This window comes from Lepisosteus oculatus, chromosome 6, assembly GCF_040954835.1.
Source record: "Lepisosteus oculatus isolate fLepOcu1 chromosome 6, fLepOcu1.hap2, whole genome shotgun sequence".
NCBI lineage: Eukaryota > Metazoa > Chordata > Actinopteri > Semionotiformes > Lepisosteidae > Lepisosteus > Lepisosteus oculatus.
This window is the reverse complement of record NC_090701.1, coordinates 2,057,265-2,076,041: the sequence shown is the minus strand read 5'-3', so window position 1 is coordinate 2,076,041 and position 18,777 is coordinate 2,057,265. Positions and strand designations below refer to the sequence as shown.

At 49.5% G+C, this 18,777-nt stretch overlaps 1 protein-coding gene across 6 annotated transcripts in view; it reads right to left on the bottom strand.

The window, feature by feature from the left end:
• Positions 1–18,777, bottom strand: part of relch (RAB11 binding and LisH domain, coiled-coil and HEAT repeat containing) — a 46,593-nt gene that overhangs the window by 10,908 nt on the left and 16,908 nt on the right. For 2 of the 6 annotated variants that reach the window (XR_011189843.1, XM_069190858.1), the window contains exons 7-23: positions 18,263–18,354; positions 17,317–17,622; positions 16,321–16,414; positions 15,808–15,903; positions 15,610–15,633; positions 7,927–8,039; positions 7,049–7,139; positions 5,617–5,688; positions 4,671–4,811; positions 4,258–4,422; positions 3,805–3,952; positions 3,125–3,281; positions 2,655–2,778; positions 2,436–2,484; positions 1,642–1,721; positions 1,437–1,543; positions 995–1,094 (exon numbers count right to left, since the gene is read on the bottom strand). Coding sequence is in view for 5 of the 6 variants with exons in the window: in XM_069190858.1 (XP_069046959.1) it covers positions 995–1,094; positions 1,437–1,543; positions 1,642–1,721; positions 2,436–2,484; positions 2,655–2,778; positions 3,125–3,281; positions 3,805–3,952; positions 4,258–4,422; positions 4,671–4,811; positions 5,617–5,688; positions 7,049–7,139; positions 7,927–8,039; positions 15,610–15,633; positions 15,808–15,903; positions 16,321–16,414; positions 17,317–17,622; positions 18,263–18,354 (1,959 nt within the window). In the remaining variant the exon portion in view is untranslated. The remainder of the gene's footprint in view (positions 1–994; positions 1,095–1,436; positions 1,544–1,641; positions 1,722–2,435; positions 2,485–2,654; positions 2,779–3,124; positions 3,282–3,804; positions 3,953–4,257; positions 4,423–4,670; positions 4,812–5,616; positions 5,689–7,048; positions 7,140–7,926; positions 8,040–15,609; positions 15,634–15,807; positions 15,904–16,320; positions 16,415–17,316; positions 17,623–18,262; positions 18,355–18,777) is intronic. The other 4 variants (XM_069190862.1, XM_069190861.1, XM_069190859.1 and 1 more) reach the window with 3 other exon arrangements.

Genomic DNA, 18,777 nt, shown 5'->3' with positions numbered 1-18,777 from the left:
GTCATGGCAACACCGCAGAGAGAAAAGGAAAAAAAAAAACAACAATAATAATAAAAAACAACAAAATAAAAAAAAATACACGGAAGTGTCACATAAGCTTAAGAAAAGCAAACAAAAAAAAACGAAAAATGCAAAGCACAATTCTACACTCCTGTTCATGAAGGGCGTGGGAGAATGTAGGATGTCACACACTCTAACAGGCCCAGACCGTGTGTGCGCATCAGCTTTTAAGGACACTAGCGAGCATCTGCAGTAGCCCTGTGCTTAAGCAGCATTTTCTTATCATGTTTGTTTAACTCACAATCTGAATGTTATGAATAGTGGTTGAACCGAAGCTGGAGTTGGCGGGGGCTGTATTCAATTTGGTTTCATCTTCCCAATGAGGAAAGCTGGAAGAGTCTATCCCCTTACAGAACTGCCCTTCAGCAGTGCCACCAAAAAAAGCCAGGTGGCTAGAAGATCGCGTTTCAATAGTCTCCAAAAGCAGAGAGCATGCAAAGTACGGGCACTGCTCAAAAACTCATTACAGGGAATATCTGCCAGCCTGCCTTCACTGCTGACGTCCGGAAGCCAGTCGCATTCTTTAAATACTGACGTGCCCCCTTTTCCGTGGCTCTGCTTCTGCCTGTGCACTGACCTCCTAGAAGACGAGTACTGCCTGTGTCTCCTTACGTCAAGTGTCCGTTAAAGGCAGGGCACACGCAGCGCACAGACCAGCCAGCGGCATGGACGCGCTAAAGTCTCTCGGCAACCTGCTCTCCCTATTTTCTGCTTTTGGAAGCAAGGAGCTTGCTGCAGCACAGACACATTGACATTTCTACATTAACACTAGTTGTACTGGCGTTCCTCTCTATCAAACACTGGGCTGTATGTTTTTTTTTAAAAATAAATTTACAGCGTGCACTCAATTTTTCCCCCTTAATGAACCCCCCCCCCTCCCCCCAGCCGTGAAATCACTTTGTTGATGGAAAACAAATGTCGACAGCCCACGTACCTCAAACATCCGGGCCGCGGTGCAGCGAACGAGCGCCGAGGTGTGGACGACGCCATACCAGAGGACAGTCAGGAGCAGCTCGTGGTACGCAGGGTTGGCCCTGCGAGGCGAGAGACACCTTCAGCGGAGAGCCCCGAGCCCGATTCACAGCACGCGTATACGGCAGGACCACGACTGTTAGCTGTCGTGCTCTTTAAGACGTGTCCAACCTACACTCACACGACGGGCAGAACAATATCGAAAGGATTTCCAACGCGACGGCTAAACCACCTCATTTTTCTAAAAAGAAAAACAATGCTGAAATTCTTCCAGCCTGATGGCTTGAATTTTTTTTCAAAAAAGGAAATGTTAGCTCAGGCGCCGCCGTGTAAACCAAACCACGGGGGAAGAGAAGAGGCCGAAAGCAACATCGCATCCGAGCGAGAGGCAGGCGCATCCGTACCCCAGCTCCACGAACGAGGCCTTGAGGCTGTCCAGCGGTGCGTGGGACAGGGAAAGGATTGTCATGACGTCCTCCAGGAATCCCACCAGCAGCTTGCGGTCTTCTTCCTAATGTTGAAAACAAAACGGGTGCCGGCTCAAAGGAAGAACTGAAGCCTGCCCCTGCTCTCCTGCCCTCTCAGCCCCTGGCGCCGCAGCCTCCTCACCTGGATGTAGCACGTAAGCACACCTGTTGCATAGATGGGCACTGTGGCTTTTGTCAGAATCCCGTTTCCCGCAGTCGCATCTGAAGAACCACATGCAGAGCAACATTATTCAAAAGAGCATTTCAGTAACTGGCCATTAAACCGACAAGAATGAGCATCGTCTCGATTTTTGTGGCAGGAGGGCTTAATGTTTTAAACTAAGGGCTAAAATATGCATTCTTCCCAGTAATCTAATCATCAATAAGCAGACAGAATGACAGAAATCTCAGCTGCTGGGGCAGAGACTTAATAAAACGACAACTACAGATCTGAAACTAATTTTCCAAGATTGGTTTCTCTAACCTATCGCTGAAGGTCAGTTTCCCTTAAGCAGAAGTCCTGGGACTAGCTCCAGTCTTCACATGAATGGACAATGGCCTTACTGATGTGCTAATGATTTGCTTTAGAGCCTTGCCGATTCACTAGAAGAGCACGTCTTGATTGTCACACGAGGTCTTCAGCGTGTGTTGCTGAGGCACCTTGAGCTTAGGCTTTTACAAGTCAAGAGCTCTTCACAGCAGCAGACGCGCAAGAAAGGAAAATCCCACGTGAACAGCACTAAACACAATGAACACTGCTGCAACACCGAACCCGAAAGCAACCGTGTTCATGAAAATGAGAGATCTACTTGAATGGGACAGGTGTTCTCAATTGAATTGGCCATAATGAAGACAAACGTATAAAAGCCACCATCTTGTGCAATTGCTCAAAGTATATTTCTCACACCACAAATGCCGTAAAACATTTTTGCTTACCAACATTCTCTTCAGAAAGCCTGAGTATTTCTTGAAACTGCGGTTTTACCTACAAGCAGAAACAGCACAGAAACAAAACTGGTTAAAGAATCATTATCCACGGAGAGGCTTTGCAAAACTTTGTTGCAACGATAATCTCGCAAATGAAGTAAGACATTCAACTGTTTTTAATGAAAAGTCTTAGACCAATAGCAAACAACACATTTGAAAGCTGCTTACTTTAGTATTTGTAAAAATTTTCCCAAATGTTCTACATAACCTCCAGAAGAACCTGGAGAATTCATGGACACAGGTTGTTGAAGCAACGTTGATCCTGCCCACTATTCCTATGAGCTGTGGCAACCTGTTGACAGAGGAGGAGGAGGAAAGATGGGAGTTATACTTGAAGGGGCAGGGACAGGGCCACTGTCAGGGACGGGTTCAGTCTCGGGGTGCCCAGCGGCAGAGATGGGGTCACTGTCAGGACCCCGGGAGAGGGGACGCGGTCAGTCTCGGGGTGCCCAGCGGTAGGGACGAGGTCAGTCTCGGGGTGCCCAGCGGCAGGGACGAGGTCACTGTCAGGACCCCGGCGGAGGGGACGAGGTCAGTCTCAGGGTGCCCAGCGGCAGGGACGAGGTCACTGTCAGGACCCCGGCAGAGGGGACGGGGTCAGTCTCGGGGGGCCGGCGGCAAGCCGAGAAGGGACTCACAGCTGGTTGACCACCCAGAGCAGGCTCTCCCAGCCCGTGGTTCCCTCGTGCTCCAGCTGGTGGTCGTAGAGCTGCAGCAGGGCCGCCAGCTGCTCCCGGCTGCCGACGATGGTGGCCACGTCCTGGAGAGGGGAGGCAGGCCGGGGGAACCTGGTCACTGAAAGAGCGGCCAACAGGGCAGCGGTCAGGGAAGACATCTATCCCACCTCTCCCTGGCGCAGAGCGCAAGGAAACGGGGAGAGCAGAGCATGGCTCTGCAGAGCTCTCCGAGCGCAGTCTCAAAGCAGACAGCGTGCATGTGCTAAACCATCCAGAAGTTCAGATCATAAAATTTTGATAGAATGACTTTATTTTTTCAATTCCCTCGGGTCCTTCAGGTAGCCCGTCTGTGGTGACCCAGTACAGAGGGGCACGACGCCTCATTTTTTTAAGCTAACCAGGGCAGACTCTGAGGACAGCTTGACACATGGAGTAGCTGGCAAGTCTGGGTCGCTGCTCGTGCCAGTGCCCCACCCACGCAGGGGACACCCCAACAGCACAGCCCAGCCTTCCTCCAGAGGGAGCTGGAATGTCCTCTCTTATGGGGCGGTTCATCCGACACCAGACGCAGCGGTTTCGTGCCTCACTCCTGCTCTAGTGCCGAAGAAGCAGAAAGGAAAATGCGGCAAGGCTCTCTGTACCTTCGATGGACGTCACGTCCCCTTGCAGCTTGGCTTTACTGGTGAACGGGGCGTTCTCTAGCACCACCGCAAACAAGGCCGGGATGAGGGACTGCAGCGCCGACAGGAACACGTGCAGCTTGTGCTCATCCAGGCCGTGCTCTCCTTCCTACAAGCCAGAAGGGAAGACTCTCAGTTGGGTTACCTTGCCCCACACGCTCAGACCTGCCACGCCACCAGAGAGGTCCCAATTCGCCCGAACCCGGGCAAGGCAGGAGGTCGGTGAGGACAGAGAGCGATTCAGCACCCTGTGTGATTTGTGACTGGACACAAAACCCAGCCGGCGAGCTCTGAATGAGCGGCAGGCCAGCTCCCGTGGATGACACGCATTGGGAGCTGATGCAGAACCTAGAGGACTGGAAGATGCCGTGCGCCGGTGTGCATGCTGGGAAGAGCCCTCTTGCGCCGTCCTACCCTGAGCAGCCTCTCGATCCGGCCAAGCAGCGTGGGGATGAGCTGCGACTGCAGGTGGCCCAGCTCCGTCGTCCAGGCGGCGAAGGCCGGGATGAAGACCTGGTGAACGGCGTTGACCACGCGCTCCGAGGGGTCTCCCAGGGCCAGCAGCATCAGCTCGAAGCCCTGCCGGGAGGACACACGCAGAGGTTCAGCACTGCGCTCAGCAGGAGCTCGGGGGAGAAGTCACGCTACAGTGGCCCTCAGTCTTGTAGATCTGGAGGCTTCACTCCAAATATCGCCTTATTATAGCATCTCAGGGAAACACTACATTCCAGAAAGAGAAGTTACAGTGTTTTGATGCCAATTTCAAGAGAATTACCAATAGGTCACAGTTAAAAGAAACTCGGTTTTAAGAGCTAGTGTTGATGTACCTGGGAGTACTTGTCTGGGTCATCAATATAGCCCATGATGATGCCCAGGCTCTTGACCACAGCCTCTCGGACCATGTCCGCCTTGTCTTCCGTCAGCATCTGCTGCAGCATTGACAGCACCAGCGAGCTGCGAATCTCCTTCTGAAAAAGGGGCAGGACATCAGGAACGCCGCTCGCCGCAGGGGTGCAACCAGCCGGGGACGAAGCAACTGGCAACGCCGGACTGGAAACCGAGAACGGGAGACGCCTACAACGCGGAGGGCTGCGGGAGTCTGGAACAAGACACCCAGCCACGCTGTGGCTACCCTGGCGGCCTTCAGGAATCAGCCTTTCAGGACGCTACGGACTGCCAGTCAAACCAGAGGGGCCAAAAGGCCTGGTCTCGTGTCTAACCTTTCTCGTGTTCTTGAAAACACCCGCTATGTCAGCAACACATGGTGAGAAAGGAGACGAGCTATCACTGCATAAATTCACAGGTATGACTATGGTCAAAATATTAGCCACAGCGCCTGGTCGCCGCAGGCCGGCAGCAGACGGGTTCTCTTCACCTTGCTCTTCCTGGAACGATCCTCAGCCCCCCCCCCATCTGCCGAGAACCAGTGAAACGGGGGGAGCGGGCGCCCCATGACCCCACCTGCCGCTTCGCTCGCCAAGGCCTCAGGCTGGGGCATTCGCGACGGGGGGCTGCTGGGGTTCCCAAACCCAGCCGGACACGAGTCCTACCCTGCCCAACCTGGCATGTTTTAGCGCGAGACTGGCGGCAACTGGTCACGGACACAACACACACGGCGAGCGACACAGCTAAGGACAGGCGGCGTCCCAAGAACAGGAAAGAGCTCTGGGCTCCCAGGACGCCTCGCCTTCGCTCAGCAGGAGTGGGGTTTAAATGAGAGAAAAGCCCACGAGCTGAGCAGGATTTTGCTCTGTCATGAGCAGATTCTCTTACGGGCAAATATGGCGCCAGGGCTCCACAGGACTCGGCCACCAGGAGCCTCCTCTCCGGATACTTGTGGTTGATCTGAAAAGAGTGGAAGAAACAAGCGAGTTATTTGTGTAACATCCTACTGCAAAGTGAAATGACTCCAGGGATTCACTGTCCTAGACAATTTTGGCACAACACAGAAAAAACTGATGTGAGAGTTTATTTCCAAATGTCACTTCCAAATTACGTTATGTGTGGATAAGTATTTTGAACAAGCAAAACTGGCTTCTTATGTGCTAGAGGGTCCAGAATAATTTGCAACAGAACACTTTTGAAGGTGAATTAAAAAATGCACAGTCTAGCAGGTAGTTATTGTTCCTAGCAAGAAATATATTTCCACAGGAACTAAAACTTGATAAAAAACACCTGGCACACCTACATTTGGGTAGGTGTTTAACCAGGTGGTCAAAGCAATTCTTATGCTGCTACAGGGATTTTAATTCATATTATGTTCTGGTGTGTAGAAATAACGTGTTTAAAAAACCAACAAAGGGAAAATTAACAAACTAAAAAACTAAACTTTTCTCTAAATCAAACATCACGTTTAATATTAACCACTAAGTCTTGCGACCAGCTCACTTTCTACAAAGTTTAGAGTCTGAACAGAAGGTTTCTTTGTAAGGAAAAGGGGAAACACAAAGCCATAACATTCCTCTTTTTAATATCTTTATTTTTAAATCAATAGTTTTATCACTGGATAATAGGTTGTTTAATACGATTACTGTATCGATTGAATAAAAAGGACACCTTCACATTTTATATTAATTCTCTACCTTGAACAAAGCATCCTGACTCCTGGATCACAGCCAGCATGAGATCTGGTCTCAATTGCCAACTCCCTGCTCCCCCTTTCACTCAGAAAACAGGATAAACCGCTTAACCTCTGTGTGGTCTTGAACATCATTAGCCCACGAGCTCCAAGCTGTAGCTTCTTACTTGGACACACACAACTCCATTTTCCATTTTCCACCGGACTGGAAGGAAGGTGTTGGACTGTGGCCCATGACTACTGTAATTGTGTCCCACTGATCTGAGCGACTCCTCATGTTCCCAGTTGGGTAAATCTGAGCCTTTTCAAACATTTACGCACAGACATTATTTGGTGGTAGAGGTGCCTGTACTGTGCACACATCTGAAAACGCACGACACCTTCCTCGCGCGTCACTATGTCTTAAGGGAGGAACCCACACAGATAAGGGGAGAACATCCAGACTAGGGGACCCCTCCCCTCCCTGTCCTGAACAGACCCCCAGCACCCTGCAGCTGCGAGGACGCAGAGCGACGCGCCACCTCGGGGTGCGCCACGGAACACAGCTTCCGAGAGCTCCACGGGCTGGAGCACCCAGAGGCCCCCAGGCGTCGCGGCGCAGCAGGCGGGCCGGAGAAACGGTCTTACTTGCTCCCAGCACTGCGGGAGGAGCTCCGCTTCCACCCGCGTGGGACCCACGTGCCGGGCGAACGCCACGCAGCCGGTGAGGATCATCTGCCTGAGGACAGAGCGGGAGCCGGAGTCAGAGAGATGGGCACAGTGCCCCCCAGACCACACAGCAGGACACCGCTCGGCAGCGGTCTCGCTTGAGAACGTCTGGGAAGGCTATCAACCGTGATCCTGGTGCCACTGCGCAGAGCAAAGTCGCAGCGGTCATGATTAATGGAACAAGCAAAAGTTTATTAAACACCGAAAAGAAAAGGAAAAAAAAGAAGAGACGTTTTGGCTGTGGACCCTTCTTTGGGTGTTAATTCATTAACATGTGAATACCGGAAAACGGGAGAGTCACGTTTATTCATGCCACTAAGCATTCCGTGAAATGAAATTCAAAAACCGATATTCCCTGGGGAACAGAAGGAGGTGGCGCTTGTAAAACAATCGATAGCAGCAGCAGTATGGAACAGCACAGGGGCGGACACTCTTCCCGTCTGTGCTGAGCCGGGGGGGAGGGAGGCACGCGTTCACGCCCGCGGAGGGCAACAGTTCAGACCAGCCAGTCTACACAGGGAGCCGCCTGTGCCTACAGCACACATGCAGACTCCATAAAGACACCCACCCAGCGCCAGAATCGAACCCGGCACCCTGCAGCGGAGGAGCCCCCCCACACACACACACACCCCGCTGTGCCCTTGCCTCCTCAAGTCAAAATTCAGTCCCGCGCACGAACACCGGAGCAACGGACTCTCCGGAGTCAGCGCTTGCAACCAAACCGGCACGGTCTCCGTGCAGCCCGCCTGACAGCCCGCTTCCAGCCGGGTGTGCCCCTGCACGGCCAGCTCCCTCACCTCTGCTCATCGTCCGGTCTCTTGATGAGGTTGAAGAGGATGTGCAGCAGCTGATCTCTCTCCTTGGACTCGGGGTGCAGGCAGGCCGTGCACAGGATGAGGGGGATCAGCTCCTGCGGATGGGAAGTGCCGTGAGTGCACAAGGCAGAGCACTGGAGGGAAAGTAACACTCAGAGCCGGCTCTGCGGGGAATGCTGGGAGTGGAGAAGGGGAGCATCATGGGACTCAGAGCAGGAGGGGAGGAAGAACAACCACCAGCTGCTTTTATCTGTTTATTAAGCACATACAACATAAAAGGGGTAGACGCATGATTTCACTCCGAAGACAATCGTCATAGCTAGGGAGAAACAGCGGAACACGCATCATGAACCAGCACCTCTCGCAAACATCTGGGAAAGTGTGGGAAGCAGGGGCTGGACACCCTCCCAGTGAAGGTAAGTGATTCCAAGCACGCTGATCGGAATTCACTCATTTCACGACAAAGAGCGGGTAAGATTTTCAAGGGACGCATGTTGTGTCAGTAAGCTAAGCCACTGGTCATGACGTTCTGTTGTTCCATATTACGGTCTTTGCTACGAGACTTTCTGGGTTTTAACAGCTGGGTGGACAGATGAGAGATTGCCAATTAAGCACCAAGATCTGGACCCACAATTACCAAGCCAGTGGTCAGAGCCAAATCATAAATATAAGGCTCAGCAGTATTTCCAGAACATTCGTTGCTGGTAACGTCAGTTTCTGACGTCTCCACAATACATTAGCTCTTTCCTTTGCAGTGCACCTTGCACCCTACCTTTTATATTTGATACTGTTCCGTTTTATATTGAGTACATTGTGTTAAAATCTGTCCGGTACTCCCAAACCTGCCTGCTTATTCAGACAGCCCTCCCGCATGCATTACATTTTTTTCATTTTTTTTTTTATCTCAAATGTTAGTGGCTCCGTTTTACAGGGGGTAGAGGCGGGGGGAAAAAAAACGCAGGAAACGTTAAAGAAGCCGTAAGAAATGTCTGTGTGAACTGCTGCGATTCGGCTGTTTAGTTCTCTCTGTACGCCTGCAGCGGTACTTTCCCCCTCTGGAGAGCGCAGTGCTTGCCCGTACAGGCTGCTCCTGCAGCACTGGGCCAGCAGCGTGCGGCCGGGTGGCGGCCGTCCTCGCGCTCCGATGGTGCTCCAGCAGCTCTGCGCCGAAGCGGAGGACGACCTCGCACGTTGGTACTTTGGAGGACGTCCGCACAAACCTCACCTCTCCCGTGCAAAGGAACACAAACACAAAAAAAGGAAGAGCTGCTGTTCGCCCAGGCCGGGCGGGGGAATCGCGTGTGCCGACGGCACAGGCAGAACCACGGGGCAAGTTTCCCAGAGCACAAAGAAGCCCAGCGGACCAGACAGGACTCCATTGTATTTAAGAGCTGGGCTGAGAACACAATGAGCATGAAAGCGGATCACGAGAGTTTCGCAATGCTTCACGGCGTGACCTAACCTGCCCACCGCCGACACAGCCCTCCTGTGGGCTTTCACCATGTCAGGAAAAACATAAAGTGTGCGCCTTTTGCCTTTTCGCAGACCTCAGCTTGCTCTCCAGTGTCAGCCATCGATACGGCGCCCCAGGAGCAGGTGGGGTTAAGGGCCTTGCTCGGGGGCCCAACGGAGTAGGATTCCTCTGCCGGCCGCAGGATACAAACCGGCAACCTTCCAGCCGCAGGCACAGATCCTGAGCCCCAGAGCCACAGAGCCACCTCTGACCTCCCGCTGCAACTCCAGCGAGAGACACTATTTGCAGATGCAAATTCCTTAACCTGCTCATACAGTACTATCAGGTGTCAGACTCTCCCAGACTCAGACATTGCTTTGCGCTTCGTGACAGAGCATAAGCATGATTCTGCCTAGAATACATTTATTATAACAACAAATAGAATTAATGATAAAGTCTGTAATAATAAAACAACTATAGGTTGGATTCTTACAGCGCACATTTAACCAAAGGAAAAACAAGTGGGGGACCTGCCGTACAAGACAAGAGCTTTTCTTTAAGCTGCTTTTATCAGAAAGAACAACTAAAGAAGAGGGTACAACACGTGTAGAAGTCTGGGACTGGCTTTCGAATTTTACATTCGGTAATCTCATCGCAAAACGGGACCAACTCACTAATCATATGGCCAGCAGCCATATCACCCTGCAACTCACAACTGGCAGCCCCCTGACTGATCAATCTTTTCCTTAGAAACACTGCAATCATTGCGTAACGCACAGTGGCAACGAGCAAGACAGCTGCGTTTTTCAAACTTCGCAGCAACAAATCAAGATTATAACCAGACGCAACGGAAACATGGCAAACTAAGACAGGACGGGCTCAGTATCCAGACTGCAGTCAGACTCCAGCTGTGGCGCACTCCAGGAAGATGGTAACCCGTGTCAAAACAAGGCCCAGGGAGAAGTATCAGAATGAGCCGCGCAAGAGCAAACGCAAATCATTCAGGCTGCTGACAGCTTCATGCCAGCTCTTCTTGTTTACCCACTGCAGGGAGCACTCAGGAGGAACCCACCTGCCCAGGTCTGAAAGGGCTGCATTATTCTCACCCTGACCCCTCGGGGTCAATTCAAAAACCGAAATGCCACCAAACCGCCTGGGGGAAGTGGTTTTAAACTGGAGCTCGGCACGCCACGGGTGCGCGGACAGAGGCGCTATTGTAGCCAGACCGTCCTCGCGAGGACACCTTCCAGAGGAAGCCTCCCGCCGGGCTGTTTACTTTGGCGGCTGCTCCCAGAGAGGTGTCTGGTTTCAAAGGAGCTGCGTCCGCGGGCTCCCAGCCGGCCAGGCGCGGAGGGGCGAAGGATGAGCCGGCTTGAGAGGCAGCCGCAATGTACTCTGGCTCGACGTGTCTAAACGGCACGAGGCCGACAGTCTGGCCTCTCCCTTTATACCGACTGTCACCGGCTACCTGTGCGAGACAGACACCGGCGCTCTGAGGAATCAGGCCGCTGTGCCTGGGCCACTGCAGAGAACTTGTTTCCCTCTGAGCTTCTGTCCAGAGCAAAGTTATCGGGGTGACGGCTGTCTTGGTATCAGTATCTGCTGGCTGGCTTGCCGGAGCCACTTGGGGTGCGGTATCTCGTTTTGGGGGTACAGCCGCCGCGTTCCCCAGGGCAAACTCCCCGAGCCCCACCTACTCCCCAGCTTCTGCCAAGCAATGCGTGGACAGGGGCCGGTCTCCGTACCCAAACCATGGCAACGCCCAACACCAGGGCATCCCTTACTGCGCCTTTCCTTTCCAACCGTTTTCCTTTTTGTACACGCAGATTAATCTTAAACCCCCCCCGCCAAAAAATGTAATTAAAAACTGTTAGGAACAAAGATTTACTCGCCTAATAGTTTCACAACAGAGGGGATTTTTAAACCTAATACACATGTAGCCAGTCAACAATATCGAATTATTAATAGCTCTGGAATATCAGCACCTCATGCAGCCGACTTCATTTGTGAGAGGGACCAAGGTGAACACCTGGGGCTAGCTGAAAAGAGGAATGGGATCTGGAAAGATATGAACAAAGACGTCTAACTCCATAAGTCATAGACTATTTCAATTTCAGTTTCTTGGAGTGTTCCTCACGCCCAGAAAACGCAATGATACAGACGGCTCTGTCAGCTTGCTCTAAACTGTAAAATGTCAGCTGTAACAGTTGAAATAAGGGTTAAATCATACTTTTATATGCTCATAATGGGGAAAAAATGCTTTACAACTTGAGACTTTCATAGTCCAGATAAAGAGATATGGGACACAATCTGAGAAAAGATGAGCAATTCGGTTTTATTTTCGTAACAGTTGGGAAAGGTCAAGCTTGTCGGTCGGTGTGACAGGGACATGGTCATGAGGATGGGTTGCTATTACAAGATGTCACCCTTTTCTTCCAGGTGGTCAATTATCTAACCAACATAACGAGTGCCTATTTATTTCTACAGACTTTTGGAAAAGTCTTTTGGAAAAAAAATCCCAAAAAGTAGAACAAAACACAAAGCACTCCCAGCACAGGGTCAACATCTCGACTTCCCGAAAAAATTCTCCGGTATACAGTGTTGGATTTCTCAGAAGGCGTCAGGCCTGATCTTTCAGCACAGGATTCCTCATGAATTCTTAAAGAGAACGAACGCCCTGCGAAGCTGATTATTTTTATAGTGCACGATGGGACGCAGGAACAGACATTACAAACGAGAGGAGGCTCCTGGGCCATCTAGCTTGTTCGGATGTTACTGGAAGCCAGAATGCCAGCGAGAACTTTACTAGGCCACTTGTTACAACCCTCTGTAGAAAACTCCCTTCTAACCATCTAGTGACCCCAGTCCAATCTGAGCTATACATTAACCAGCTCTTAATCCAGAGAAATGCACCGCCTTGAAGGCCAACTGCCGGATTTTAATAATTAACCTTTAATGAGGAACTTGATCAAAAGTCTTCTGAAAAACTAAAGATACCTTATCACATGCTGTTCCTCTATTAATTTCCTGCTGTAGTTTACAACAGTTTAAAGACCTCAAGCCTGCAGGTCTTGCTTCACTAGTATTTTTTGAATCCATGTCAAATATCCCAAAGCCTTTTAATGGGACAGAGATGATCCTCTAGTTTAGCTCCTGTTACCATTTCCATAACTGCCTCCACAATAGAAGCGAGAGATATTGGGCTGGAAAGACTCAGTTCGGGTTCACATCCTTTTTCACAAGCGAGCGCTCTGACACGAGTGTAATGTGACACTGTAGAGTTGTGCGTGACCCGTTGCTACAGAATTCCCCATCTTTAACAGTGCAGGCTGGACACCTGGACTTTCTGCACTTCAGCGTCTCCTGCTCTAAAGCCCACTATTTCAGCACAGTAGGGGAAAAACTCTGAAGTCCGCAGAGCAGGAGAAATAGTCTGCCGTAAATTAAATGTGAAGGTGGTAAGTTGTTCTCAATAAGGTTTTCCGATTTCTTACAGAGACCCTTTGTTCCTGCAGACAACTGATCAGAAAAAACTATCTGAGCTCCACAACTTTCCCCCCTCCAAACACACACTGGCCAAAGCTCAATGGGTGCAACTTAGGAGACCACTTAAAGCACCACGGTAGTTATCAAAAGTAAACAGCTCAAAAATAATCACTACAGCAAACAGCACCCACTGTGTGCTTTTATTGCATGTAATGATCAGGAATGAGGAAGTTTCTTTCATTCAAAAAGGTTGTTTTTCTTTAAGGTCTGGAGCAATTCCAAGCTCCCATTAAAACTGTCACTTGTACCAGAAAGCAAAACAGTGTCATGCAAATTTTCAGCACTGGAGAAGGCTTTCTGTATACTGTTTTGTTCTTCTCAAGTGAGTCAAAACATCTGAGCTATCTACTCACGCCTGAAGGGTACATTCAGGGCAGGTGCAGATCTTGCTTTAGTAATGTATTAAGTGGTCCTGCAGACAAACTCCATTTAGGATCTCAACTTTCAGGTTATCTTATTGATCATAATATGTTATCCAAAATCTGGCTTTAATTCTTAATTAAAATGTGTCAACTTAGCATAGAAAGACTACATTTATGAGCCGTTCAATAACTCCCCTTTATAAGAATATCCCCTATTTCCTCTATATGAAGCAAAGAAAGGCAGTTTAGGATATGGGGATGAATCTCTTGCCCAGCAGAGACTCACACACAGTTTTAAGATCTTCACCTCTACTGGAAGAAATCGTTTCTTGCCTCCTGAAGATGATATCTTCATGCCAGTCACATCCCACCGACTGTGGTGTCATTTAAAAGCAAAGAAACCAAGAAAGATCATTCAAATGACAAAGCAAATCAGTAAAATACTGACGAGTTTAGAAAAGGCTCATTTTCTCTCTTGAATCATATACCTTTATTACTAAAAGCAACTGCGATGAAGACATTCCGAAACACCAGGGAATGTTAGCTCTACAATACTCCGAGAGGGGTTTGCAAGTTTGTGGGCCATAAGAACATTAGAATACCCAAGGCCACAATTTTTTACTGTAATTTCCACAATCAAAGCCATGCTGGTTTTCTCCTCCTTGCCATAGGCAACAGCATTTCTATTCAATTACCTTATTTTCTACTAGTGCGTTAACATCCTGAGGGAAGATCACACCCAAAAAAGATAAGCTGACCTTTCCATCTTGCAGCCCGTCACAATATACAGTACAGCAAATACTAATATATCAATAAAATACTCAGAGCCACTAGTACTGGAAAATAAAAGGAGTCTTTTACATAAACTGTAATGTTCAGCTCTATCTAGTGTTGAAAAAACCACGTGAACACAAATGCGCTCCTAGGGCATCGTGCGAGTTTCAGAAATGGCTCTGCTTGCTGTGCACGGTCACCTGCGGTTATCACAACTCCTGTGTCCTCCTTGGGATTTTCAAGTGTCTTAATAAATGCCATAACCCTCACTCCTGTCTGCAAAAGCTCTTATAAACTCTGCTGAATAAATGTTTCTTCTTTCTTTAGCTCTTAATTGGAGCCATAATGCACAGTTAGATCAGAAAACAAGTGGCGGTCTTGTCACTGATCACAGGAGGAATGTTTTTTACAGCCTGGAATGTAAAGAAAGGTAAATATATCTGAGAAGAAGTAACATTTCTCAGGAAGACCTGCTAGCTAACTGAAAAAACACCAGAGTTGCTGTAAAAAGTCTTCATTTTAACAGTAATTACAATTAAATGAGCAAACAAAGTGCTTCTAAGCAAGCCTCTGCTGCTGCTGCTTTGCCAGGCCAGTGCTAACAGGTTCACGGCCCCAGTGCCTCAGGGCCACTCTTCCAGAGCTTTATTTACTCCTTTTAGCCAAATAATTACATTCCAGTGAAGACGTAGCCAAAAATACAGGTATACTGTTTGGGCTCCCATTTTTCTGACTCTTGCTAAGAATAAATAATAAAACAGTAACGCAAAGCTGTCGCTTAAGACATCTAGAAGGAATCCTTAAAGGAAGTCGTTGGTGAGCAAAGTTAACAGTGGTGAATATGCAGCAGAAAACTAGAACACAGGAGGTAACTTGTACTTGGTGTTCAGTAACTCCACTGCTATCCAGCCAAACGGTCAACTGACAATTTTAACTAAGTATTAGCCCTAGGTTATTACTCTGCATTACGTTGCCAGAATTCAGCTGTGAATTCTTTCTGATAAACTGCACATAGCACCCAGAACAGGACACATTTCCAAAAGTGCATTCCTAAATGCATTTGACTGAAATTCCAGCAAATATTCTCTGCTAAATGTCAATTAAATGTCTGACTTGTTAAATACTAAACTGCACATTCAACCAGTTTGCTCAAATCCAAAGACAATCTACATGTTAAAGGCGGACAGAGATATTAATACATTATATTTTCTTGTTATACTTAAGGTGCACTTACTTACCTGTTAGTGATTTAGTGTTTAATGTTTTAATTTGACTATGATTAGAGACTTACATAAATCTGTTATGTCTCATTTTACTGAGATTAAAGGGTTTAAAGAACAAAAATAATAGCATTTGGGCCCATGTGTGAGTGTGCATGTCAAGCAGAAGTGGTCCTAATAAAAGCAGAGCGCAGCATGGTTGTTCAGAGCTTTGACTGCTCAAGAGCAAATGGGCAGCAAACTAAAGCAAAGCACCAAGCCCACTGAAAACAACACAGACAGCGACAGCATGCAGATATGTTGAACTCACCTGGCACAGATGCACAACCATTCTCTAGGAGCAGAGATGCATGCACAAAATAAGAAGGCGATTGAAAGTAACAGACTGTCACACAGTGGAAAAACGAGCACAAAGTGAAACAGAAAACTCAATGCGGGCTCCGAAGATGGCAAACGGAAGCCAAGAAGAAGAAGGCGGCCCACGCCGCTGGGGGTGGCTGGACGTTACCTCTCTCTTCGCTAGCAGCACGTTCGGGACGATGTGAGGCAGGCAGCGCCCCAGCATCAGCATGACACTCTGCTCGCTGTCGGCGATACGGGACACCTGCGCGGGAGAGAGACGGGTCGTCAGGGCCGGCGCCGGCGCTCCCACCACCAGGGGGCGCACTGGACAGGCGGTGCTGCAGCCTCCAGCCCAGCCTTGGCGCCAAAGGAGGAACGAGAGACTGACGTGTTCTACTGTCCACTTCTAGCTTCTGCCATTTTGACCACTCCGGTTTAAGCTAAGGGCCAAACTGGACAGATCTGCGTCTCCCAGTAAGTCTGGATTTAACTGGCGCGCTGAGGGGAGCAACCGACGTCAATTTCAAGGGCTACCGCAACACTTCACACGGGCTGCTCATGAACAAAGGGCTCACTTTGAGGCTGGGATTAACGCGAGTTCATTCATACACGACAAGCTCGGTTTCTTCTCCTACACACTGAGCAAGTAGTAATAACAGTCACGCGAGATCGGTCTTACCTCCGAACCAAGACGACTGTCGGCAGACATTCGACAGAAGGATAACAGTGCTTGGTGAAATGCAGGAGACAGCTTTCTGGAATGCAAAGACAGTCTGCATCTGTTAATGCGCGCTACATAATCCCACACCTGAAACAGTCAACTCATCCTCCTCCCGAACCTGGGAGGACTGACCCCACTGAGAGAACAATTGTTATGGAAGTGAGTTAAAAACCGAACATTAACTCCCTACAAAAGTTAATACAGCAAATTCTGGTATTCTTCCACTATGTCGATGTTTATAAGGTCGAATTTCACTTTCATTGTAAACGGGATTCGCTTTTAGATACCCGCAGCTTGCTGGTAATCCGCAACTCTGTCTTTCAGTGAGGCATGACAGAGCCCTCTAGTGTCTGCTGGGTGTACAAACTCCGACTGATGGGCCATTTGGTCAGAAGCTGTCACCACGACAACATGCCATCTCAGCAAAACCAAAACATGGAAAAAATTGACTCTTTTCTTTGCATAACTTTGTATGCATGTTTTACCATTGACAACCGCAGGGTAAGGGAGGTGCTCTAATGTAGGAGCTCAGGAAATCACTGGTTGCCTTGGATCAGCAGTCTCAAGCTCCTGCCTAGTAAACAGGTGACCCTGCGTTCAATTCCAGGAGACTTCATTCAGCCAAAAGACCTGGATGGGCAACAGGACCACCTCCCACCTGTAATTATTTTATGCTCCTATGCTAAAACATGTGAAATGTTGGTCTGTCTTTCTTAAAAAAAGACTAACCTAGTCCACAAAACATGTCTGACAAACAGCAGTGACGTTAAAGGGCTGAGCAAACCGTACCCATTTCACCAAAATCAGTAGCAGAAACCACCACAGGTAGGAAACTCGTTGGCAATCGCACCGTCTCCCCGTCAGCCTCCAACCGACCCCATCACCCCACACCCCTCCATCGTCTCCCTTCGACTCCCCATCAGCCTGCAGCTCCTGCATGCTCCCATGTCTCACCTGTTGGGCTGGTCAAACTGCACAGGCACTTTTCTCTGGGACACCTGGGCTTTTAACTTGGCGCAGCGCGGGGACTGCGTCTCAGCTCCGGGCGGGCCGGAGTCCGTATCCGTAGTGTGTGCTACTGTGGAATTCGTGACTTGGTCCTGCTGCTCAGTCCCTTTGGCGACTTCGGTGCCTCTGATGTCCAGGTACTGCCCGTTATCCAGGGAGTCCGACTGCGGCACGGCCTCCAGGCTGGGCGTTCCCGATTCCGGACCGGCCAGTGGGGAAGCAAGGCTCTTCTTCTTCAGGGCCTCGATATCACTGAACACAGGGAAAGGGGTACCCGCCCAACGCGGCAGGGAACAGGGTGCAGCGTTGAGTGTTCCCCTGAACGAGCTACATCCGTACAAAAACATCCCTCTATTTTTTTGAAAAACAGTCTCATACATTCATTCAAAATCCATTTGTGTCAAACATGCAATGTTTAACATTGTGCTGTTCTTTTCAAGAATCATCTTTAAAGGGTTATGCAATATTAAGCATTTTGATTACCTTTATTCACACATCCACGCCTTCGTTAGTACATCATGAACACAGTGATACAAACTGAGGTGGCTGAAAAGTTAAGCTTGAGCACAAATTCCTCCAGAAGAAAAATCACGGCACACTGTGTTTGATGTACGTCGAGTACAAAAGCACAGCTGCACACATGGCACGCAGAACTGAATCTTTCGAATCCCAGTCTTGAAGTCATTTAGCTCTACAGAGGTTAAAGTAAATGTTTTTGAAATGCATAAATGCTGAAAATGGCAGGAAGTTAGCTTGGCCTTCATCACACACTTACTAGCCAGGAAACGCTGCATCTGAGGACAGCTGCCTTCTTACATCATGATGTAGGTCTCTCAATGTGCTTACGGAAACTTATCAGCTTGGAGCCCCTATAATCACAGCCACATCCTACCTCTGAAGGCTTTTGATTTGCTCCGCCAAACACTGCTTCTCGCTGTTCAAGAGGCTGATCTGGTGCTCCAGCTCTTGGACCACGGAAGACTGCTGAAAAGAAAGGGCAAAAAAACACAAAAGGTAAACACAGCAGGAAGAATACCGTTCAAATTAAAGAAATATAAAAATGCGTTGCACGTCAGAAGATGAAGGTGTATGGCCATAACCACACTGCTAAGCACGAAACAAGTGATCTTCAGTGCTGCAGCTCACAGCCCGTTCGTGAGGTCGCGGGGGAGAGTGTCGTATGGCCAGGGACAGGTGGGCTGTGTGAGGCCCGTCTTCCTCCACCACCGGCCCCTCCCCCGGTGTGCTCCTCGTGAGCGGGGTCGCACCAAGGCGCAGCGGCTCGCCCGGCCCCTCGGCGGAACGACCCGCACGGACCGCAGAACGCGCTCGAGCGGACGGGCCGCCGTACAGCCTGCGCAGAGCAGCAGCGTCCCCCGCGGGCAGGCGGGCGGGCCAGCTGACGTG